This window comes from Anguilla anguilla, chromosome 8 (assembly GCF_013347855.1).
Source record: "Anguilla anguilla isolate fAngAng1 chromosome 8, fAngAng1.pri, whole genome shotgun sequence".
NCBI lineage: Eukaryota > Metazoa > Chordata > Actinopteri > Anguilliformes > Anguillidae > Anguilla > Anguilla anguilla.
Window position 1 is genome coordinate 40,193,556 of NC_049208.1, and position 9,351 is coordinate 40,202,906.

At 40.8% G+C, this 9,351-nt stretch overlaps 1 protein-coding gene across 1 annotated transcript in view; it reads left to right on the top strand.

Moving 5' to 3' along the window:
• The first annotated feature begins 1,529 nt into the window (after positions 1-1,529).
• LOC118234206 (forkhead box protein H1-like) overlaps positions 1,530-9,351 on the top strand; it is a 130,643-nt gene continuing 122,821 nt past the window's right edge. The window contains exons 1-3 of the mRNA XM_035430617.1: positions 1,530-1,703; positions 1,843-1,938; positions 2,056-2,353. Coding sequence (XP_035286508.1) covers positions 1,530-1,703; positions 1,843-1,938; positions 2,056-2,353 — 568 coding nt within the window. The remainder of the gene's footprint in view (positions 1,704-1,842; positions 1,939-2,055; positions 2,354-9,351) is intronic.

Below are 9,351 nucleotides of genomic sequence, written 5' to 3' on the forward strand. Positions count from 1 at the left end.
AATTTGCATTCTGTCCAAGATGCATCATCGAAGATAAACGTAAAAAATTTTTGAATAAAATTGCAGTTTGGATGCGTAAAGGTCACAATGAAGATGGCAGACCACTGACGGACTAACATTACGCACGTTTTAGTTCCAGAAATGATCGTGCAATTTGTACTCCCACGCACAAATTCGTCCGGCTCAAACACGTCGTTGCTTTGCATTAATTATTATTAGTATTGTTATTTCATGCGGCGTTTTCACAGTGCGGTCAGTCAGTCATCGTTAAAGCCACAACACAGAAGAACCTGCAAATTCCCGCTATTCATTCACCGATTCTTGTAGAATGAATTCCGAGTAAAGCGCACAAAATATCATTGTTCGCTCCATATGGATGCTCTTTTAAAGATATTAATACTATATACATGACGAGATAAAATACACTCATTATATTTTAAATGTGGCGGTTTTCACATATTAACTGCGACAAAACGCAGGATATAGGCATGACTGAACTAAATGGCCATGCAAATTTTATAAAGGGATGTTTAAACCTAAATTCTTAACATTCCACATTATTGTCCTGTTAATCGTAACTGAACATTGAATTATTGTAAATACGAACAATTGACACTTTGAAAGAATGCATTAATGCACAAATGGAGTGATGATTGGGCTGAAGGCCTGTAATTGGTTGGAATGTGGGAAACCGCGCGCGAAAAAATTCAAATTCACTATGAAAGTGCATCAGTACAAACGATAGTATCAGAACAGACTATTCGAGACTTTCATTAAATATGCTGAATTGTGCGCTTGATTGACATACGTAAACACTTATATTTCCATGTTATCGCTAAAATAAAGATAGCTCAATTCACGTCAAATTCTCCCACAATGTATGGTTGTTGCTAACGCACGCGAGGCTATTCTGCGTTTTCCTGGACTAAATGATTCCCCGAAAACTCTTTAAAAACGATTTGATTTACACATTCGAAACGTTATTTTCATGAGTAGCAGCAACCAATCGTTCGAATTCTGATCTACAATACCATAGCCTCTGGGTAATGTTCAGCCGGAGGTATTTCAAGAGTCATAGAAAATGACTGATTTTAACAGTATGTGCGGCCCAGTGAAATGGTCTATAGTCACTGTAAAAGCCAGATCACTTTGAACTAATGTAAGGAGATATATACGTATATACATAAAATATATGAGAGAGAAATACCAATATTCACTCCTGCAATGTACCACTTTTGAGTAAAGGAAAATCCACGCTCAATTAATACTAACGGGTCAGCATTCCTCATTAGCATGACCGCCTCAACATTTAACACCTAGCTGGACCGCCTCAACATTTAACACCTAGCTGTGCGAAGAAGCCACATCCCTGTAGGAATGCACACCTTCTGCCTTCCCCATTGTTCTGATAGCGTATAAATGGGAGAGAATCATGGACTCCATCATTCGAGTTCCATCGACTCAGTCACACAGAAACAAACTGCAGTGCTCCCCGTTAGCCAGAGGCGTCCAACTCAATTCCGGAAGAGATGAAAAACGCGCCTGATGTCACCCTCGAGAGGGCTGACTTGTGCTTCCAAGCGCCACCCAGCGGATTGCAAAGGAGAAAATATCAGCGATATGCCAAAAGCCACAGTACATATCTGGGACTGATTGCGTGCGTCATTCAGAAGTCTCCAAACAGAAGACTAACCTTCTGCCAGGTAAGACGCGTGTTATACTAGGCAATCATTTCTGCCAAACTGTGCTGGTGGCGTTGTGGGATAGCTCTTGCGAAACGGTAGAAAAGTCAAGTGTACGCGATCTTGCGGTGTAACTTGAATTATTTTTTTTATCCAACAGATAATGGACAACTTGGAGCCCTTCGTCTCAGGTGACAGGAAAGGTCTTACAAATAACATTAGAGTCTGCTTGTCGTCCAACGACTGTTTCGTTAAGGTCAGTAGTCTGCTGTCGACTGAACTTCAGCTCAAATCCCTTCATTCCTTTATTCTTCAACGTTTTGTTTAATTCCCCAGATCTGCAATTTGTGTAATCCTGGCATTTGTTTTGTAGGTCCCGGTGCATCCAGAGTATCCAAACTCAAAGAAGAATTTCTGGAAAGTTGATGAAACCTGTATCACTCCCAAAATTCTGCGACGACACTTCAAGGGTATGCTGCACACCTTCCCAGATTTGGCCTCCAGACTCAAAGGGGACCCTGATGTCACGGAGGAAATGTACACGACCCACAACCCTCCGAAAACAAGTGTTTCTTCTATTAAGCCAAGTTCAGTTGCCAAGTTCAGTGGCCCATTTTCCATTGAGTCCATTTTGAAGAAAGACACACGCTCCCTGCCGTGCCCCAAATCAAGTGCGCCCTACATCCTGCCAGGCAGTTTGGAAGGGCGCGACCAAGATTTGAAACGCACGCGGACAGCCCTTGGAATGAAAAGGAAGAGTGGCTTTTGTGGACCAGCAGAAAGCACAAGTGAATTCCGAGGGCACGAGAAAGGGAACGCAACCGTCGCGTTCTCCACAAACCGTTATACTATGGAATATTCCACAAGTGTCCCAGAATGTCACCAGACATTCAGACCAGTGAAGAGAATGCGCATATGCCCTGACTTGACTGACATCATGTTCCAAAGACAAGTCGCGGCGTCTCAGTTCCACTCTGCCCAAAACGTTAACTTTCCTAACCATTTGCCTTATTCCCTGAATGTATACAATTTTAGTCAATGACATTGTGGAAAATGAATAATTGCTGCAAAGAACGTGCACTTCGCCCCAACTTAGTTCATTACTGAAATGATTTCGTATTATTTCGTTTTTCTTTACTGTATTTGTACTGCGTTGCTCTTAATAAATATATTTTCATTAAGTTGTTGCTATGGCCGTTGTTATCGTTCTTGATTTACTACAGGCCTATTACGCCTATTAGCCTAAAACAGGAGAACTGAATCACTGGTCTTATTCTCAAGGACCACATATATTCAAATAAGCTGAGCGTTACATTACAAGTGACAGTCATTTAAATAAAATACATGTAATAAAAATAAAAAACATTTTAAGTTCTGTAGGGGATACTACAGCCCGGACAATCTGTGTAGAGTTGTCTGCATTTAACTGGAGCAGCCGCCAATGTACCAGTTACAGTAAAGACAAAAGGCGCCGCACAACTTATATATCGTTATATTTTCCAAAATGCATCTTTTGGTGCAAGTTATTGCATAATCTGTACACAGCATATAAGTAAATGCATTTCCCCAAAACGAACTCTAAACTGCACCAGAAATTACCGCTAAAACATATAGAACACGAGTAAAACCTTTGATTTATGTTTCACTTTGGGAAATGTTTAGCTTGTTGAGGCTTTTATCGCAGGTGTACGTGAATAGGTTCATGTTCAATAACAACAACATCGCTGGACAGACTGCAGTAATTCAAGTTAATGGAGTAGAAGGACACCTTAACGTTTTTGAGGAAAAGTAACATTCCGAATGCGTCAATATGAACATTTAAAATGCCACAGAGAAGAGGGTTAACCCCCGGAAATACATTACATTCATGGGGAAATTTTACGCGCGGTTCAACAGAAGTGCATCGTTTACAAACAAGTTTATACAACTTTAAGAACAAGGCAATTCGTTTACCACCCACACGTTCTTGCTTTGCATTATTTTCTAGCTTGTAGAAGTTGTGGCCAGCCCACTTCTTAGTCACAATACGGAAGTACAAGCGAATTTCAATAGTTTTAGTAAATAGGATTCTGAGTAAGACTCAGGTAGCACAGTTATTTACTGATGCATATTTTCTTTTTACCAGATTAAACCACAACATTTGATGATAAAAGCTCGTGCACTTCTGTATAATTTGCATTCTGTCCAAGATGCATCATCGAAGATAAACGTAAAATGTTTCTTGAATAAAATTGCAGTTTGGATGCGTAAAGGTCACAATGAAGATGGCAGACCACTGACGGACTAACATTACGCACGGTTTAGTTCCAGAAATGATCGTGCAATTTGTACTCCCATGCACAAATTCGTCCGGCTCATAACACGTCGTTGCTTTGCATTAATTATTATTAGTATTGTTATTTCATGCTGGCGTTTTCACAGTGCGGTCAGTCAGTCATCGTTAAAGCCACAACACAGAAGAACCTGCAAATTCCCGCTATTCATTCACCGATTCTTGTAGAATGAATTCCGAGTAAAGCGCACAAAATATCATTGTTCGCTCCATATGGATGCTCTTTTAAAGATATTAATACTATATACATGACGAGATAAAATACACTCATTATATTTTAAATGTGGCGGTTTTCACATATTAACTGCGACAAAACGCAGGATATAGGCATGACTGAACTAAATGGCCATGCAAATTTTAGAAAGGGATGTTTAAACCTAAATCCTTAACATTCCACATTATTGTCCTGTTAATCGTAACTGAACATTGAATTATTGTAAATACGAACAATTGACACTTTGAAAGAATGCATTAATGCACAAATGGAGTGATGATTGGGCTGAAGGCCTATAATAGGTTGGAATGTGGGAAACCGCCCGCGAAAAAATTCAAATTCACTATGAAAGTGCATCAGTACAAACGATAGTATCAGAACAGACTAATCGAGACTTTCATTAAATATGCTGAATTGTGCGCTTGATTGACATACGTAAACACTTATATTTCCATGTTATCGGTAAAATAAAGATAGCTCAATTCACGTCAAATTCTCCCACAATGTATGGTTGTTGCTAACGCACGCGAGGCTATTCTGCGTTTTCCTGGACTAAATGATTCCCCGAAAACTCTTTAAAAACGATTTGATTTACACATTCGAAACGTTATTTTCATGAGTAGCAGCAACCAATCGTTCGAATTCTGATCTACAATACCATAGCCTCTGGGTAATGTTCAGCCGGAGGTATTTCAAGAGTCATAGAAAATGACTGATTTTAACAGTATGTGCGGCCCAGTGAAATGGTCTATAGTCACTGTAAAAGCCAGATCACTTTGAACTAATGTAAGGAGATATATACGTATATACATAAAATATATGAGAGAGAAATACCAATATTCACTCCTGCAATGTACCACTTTTGAGTAAAGGAAAATCCACGCTCAATTAATACTAACGGGTCAGCATTCCTCATTAGCATGACCGCCTCAACATTTAACACCTAGCTGTGCGAAGAAGCCACATCCCTGTAGGAATGCACACCTTCTGCCTTCCCCATTGTTCTGATAGCGTATAAATGGGAGAGAATCATGGACTCCATCATTCGAGTTCCATCGACTCAGTCACACAGAAACAAACTGCAGTGCTCCCCGTTAGCCAGAGGCGTCCAACTCAATTCCGGAAGAGATGAAAAACGCGCCTGATGTCACCCTCGAGAGGGCTGACTTGTGCTTCCAAGCGCCACCCAGCGGATTGCAAAGGAGAAAATATCAGCGATATGCCAAAAGCCACAGTACATATCTGGGACTGATTGCGTGCGTCATTCAGAAGTCTCCAAACAGAAGACTAACCTTATGCCAGGTAAGACGCATGTTATACTAGGCAATCATTTCTGCCAAACTGTGCTGGTGGCGTTGTGGGATAGCTCTTGCGAAACGGTAGAAAAGTCAAGTGTACGCGATCTTGCGGTGTAACTTGAATTATTTTTTTATCCAACAGATAATGGACAACTTGGAGCCCTTCGTCTCAGGTGACAGGAAAGGTCTTACAAATAACATTAGAGTCTGCTTGTCGTCCAACGACTGTTTCGTTAAGGTCAGTAGTCTGCTGTCGACTGAACTTCAGCTCAAATCCCTTCATTCCTTTATTCTTCAACGTTTTGTTTAATTCCCCAGATCTGCAATTTGTGTAATCCTGGCATTTGTTTTATAGGTTCCGGTGCATCCAGAGTATCCAAACTCAAAGAAGAAGAATTTCTGGAAAGTTGATGAAACCCGTATCACTCCCAAAATGCTGCGACGACACTTCAAGGGTATGCTGCACACCTTCCCAGATTTGGCCTCCAGACTCAAAGGGGACCCTGATGTCACGGAGGAAATGTACACGACCTACAACCCTCAGAAAACAAGTGGTTCTTCTATTAAGCCAAGTTCAGTTGCCAAGTTCAGTGGCCCATTTTCCATTGAGTCCATTTTGAAGAAAGACACACGCTCCCTGCCGTGCCCCAAATCAAGTGCGCTCTACATCCTGCCAGGCAGTTTGGAAGGGCGCGACCAAGATTTGAAACGCACGCGGACAGCCCTTGGAATGAAAAGGAAGAGTGGCTTTTGTGGTCCAGCAGAAAGCACAAGTGAATTCCGAGGGCACGAGAAAGGGAACGCAACCGTCGCGTTCTCCACAAACCGTTACGCCGGGCACCCACCGCACGCGTATCGGCCGCGAGCGCACTACGCGCGTATTACGCGCGTAACTGAAGCGTAGTTGAAGTACTGTTATTACAACGGCAGCGGGCGACGTCGTCTCCACCAGATGCGAACGCGTCGCGTACCGGCTGCGAAGCTCGCGCGACACAAGCGAACTGAAGCGTAGTTTTTCGCTTCTGTTCTATTTTTTCGGCTTGTCGCGCGTCACGTTGGCCTGTTTATACACAGAAATATGCTCTAAAATGCTAGGTATACATGCTCTGATTTATATTTCATTCTTATATTACTGGGGGTGTGTCCCTAGTTACCTCCCAGATATTTTTTAAGCAGCTAAAAAAAATACAAGCCTTTTCGTTTTGTAAAAATAAATAAATAACTGGAACCTGGGGGAAAGGCAAACTTAGTTTCGCTGTCTTATTTTGCGGAGGGGGTGGGGTAAATTTGAAAATACACCACAGAAAGACGTAGGCTATTGAGTGACGTAAAAGGGAATGCACCGAGCAGCGGTTTGTTAGCTCGAGTATTGGAAGATAGTTTTTAACCAACCATTGCTCAGCCTATTTGACTTCTCCGATGTCTTCGTTCGCCGTGCTTTCAAAAAGGGCTTGTTAATAAAAATCAGATAATCCACAGAGCTTTAAAAAAATCAGATTATTTAGTGGTCTTGCCGATGAAAATGCACCTATTTTATAAATGAAGTTGTAAGCAAGCCTTTATTGCACTTGTACTTCAAAGCTTCCGGTGTTCATGGCGTTGTGGTGTTCATATCCCTTCAAGATTAAAACTGTTACTGACTTTTTCATGATTAGCTGATTTTACTAAATCTGATCCTATAAATGTTTTGACGTGAATGGCAAGACAACACGGGAATTCCCAATGGTTAATTACGGATTATTTATTATTATTATGATCATTACATATTCTTCATGAAATTGGCACGCTTGTTAACCAAGCAAATAAATTAATACAGTTTGAGATTGATTGTTATGCAGGCTACGTTGCGATTTAAGTTTATGGTACTTCTTGAAAGCGTTTACTTTCTCACGTAGGCTATTTACGAGTTAACGAAATATTACCAAATTAACAAACTGAAAAAGGTCTCTCACCAAAGTATTCACTTAACCCATAATCAACAGTCGTGAACAAACGTGAAATACACGATGTAAAAGCCCACTGCAGACTGCGAGAGCTACTAGGAATATATAGCTTTTACGCAAGCCTTTGCGCGACACAAACGGAACCAGTGGAGACACCCTACGCGTCGCGCCGTGCTGCTTCGCCCTGCTGTTTACGCGACGCATACGCGACGCGTGCGGTGGGTGCCCGGCGTTATACTATGGAATATTCCACAAGTGTCCCAGAATGTCACCAGACATTCAGACCAGTGAAGAGAATGCGCATATGCCCTGACTTGACTGACATCATGTTCCAAAGACAAGTCGCGGCGTTTCAGTTCCACTCTGCCCAAAACGTTAACTTTCTTAACCATTTGCCTTATTCCCTGAATGTATACAATTTTAGTCAATGCCATTGTGGAAAATGAATAATTGCTGCAAAGAACGTGCACTTCGCCCCAACTTAGTTCATTACTGAAATGATTTCGTATTATTTCGTTTTCCTTTACTGTATTTGTACTGCGTTGCTCTTAATAAATATATTTTCCTTAAGTTGTTGCTATGACCGTTGTTATCGTTCTTGATTTACTACAGGCCTATTACGCCTATTAGCCTAAAACAGGAGAACTGAATCGCTGGTCTTATTCTCAAGGACCACATATATTCAAATAAGATGAGTGTTACATTACAAGTGACATTCATTTAAATAAAATACATGTAATAAAAATAAAAAAAAACCTTTTAAGTTCTGTAGGGGATACTACAGCCCGGACAATCTGTGTAGAGTTGTCTGCATTTAACTGGAGCAGCCGCCAATGTACCAGTTACAGTAAAGACAAAAGGCGCCGCACAACTTATATATCGTTATATATTCCAAAATGCATCTTTTGGTGCAAGTTATTGCATAATCTGTACACAGCATATAAGTAAATGCATTTCCCCAAAACGAACTCTAAACTGCACCAGAAATTACCGCTAAAACATATAGAACACGAGTAAAACCTTTGATTTGTTTCACTTTGGGAAATGTTTAGCTTGTTGAAGCTTTTATCGCAGGTGTACGTGTATAGGTTCATGTTCAATAACAACATCGCTGGACAGACTGCAGTAATTCAAGTAAATGGAGTAGAAGGACACCTTAACGTTTTTGAGGAAAAGTAACATTCCGAATGCGTCAATATGAATATTTAAAATGCCACAGAGAAGAGGGTTAACCCCCGGCAATACACTACATTGATGGGGAAATTTTACGCGCGGTTCAACAGAAGTGCATCGTTTACAAACAAGTTTAAACAACTTTAAGAACAAGGCAGTTCGTTTACCACCCACACGTTCTTGCTTTGCATTATTTTCTAGCTTGTAGAAGTTGTGGCCAGCCCACTTCTCAGTCACAACACGGAAGTACAAGCAAATTTCAATAGTTTTGGTAAAAAGGATTCTGAGTAAGACTCAGGTAGCACAGTTATTTACTGATGCATATTTTCTTTTTACCAGATGAAACCACAACATTTGATGATAAAAGCTCGTGCACTTCTGTATAATTTGCATTCTGTCCAAGATGCATCATCGAAGATAAACGTAAAATGTTTCTTGAATAAAATTGCAGTTTGGATGCGTAAAGGTCACAATGAAGATGGCAGACCACTGACGGACTAACATTACGCACGGTTTAGTTCCAGAAATGATCGTGCAATTTGTACTCCCATGCACAAATTCGTCCGGCTCATACACGTCGTTGCTTTGCATTAATTATTATTAGTATTGTTATTTCATGTGGCGTTTTCACAGTGCGGTCAGTCAGTCATTGTTAAAGCCACAACACAGAAGAACCTGCAAATTCCCGCAATTCATTCACCGATTCTTG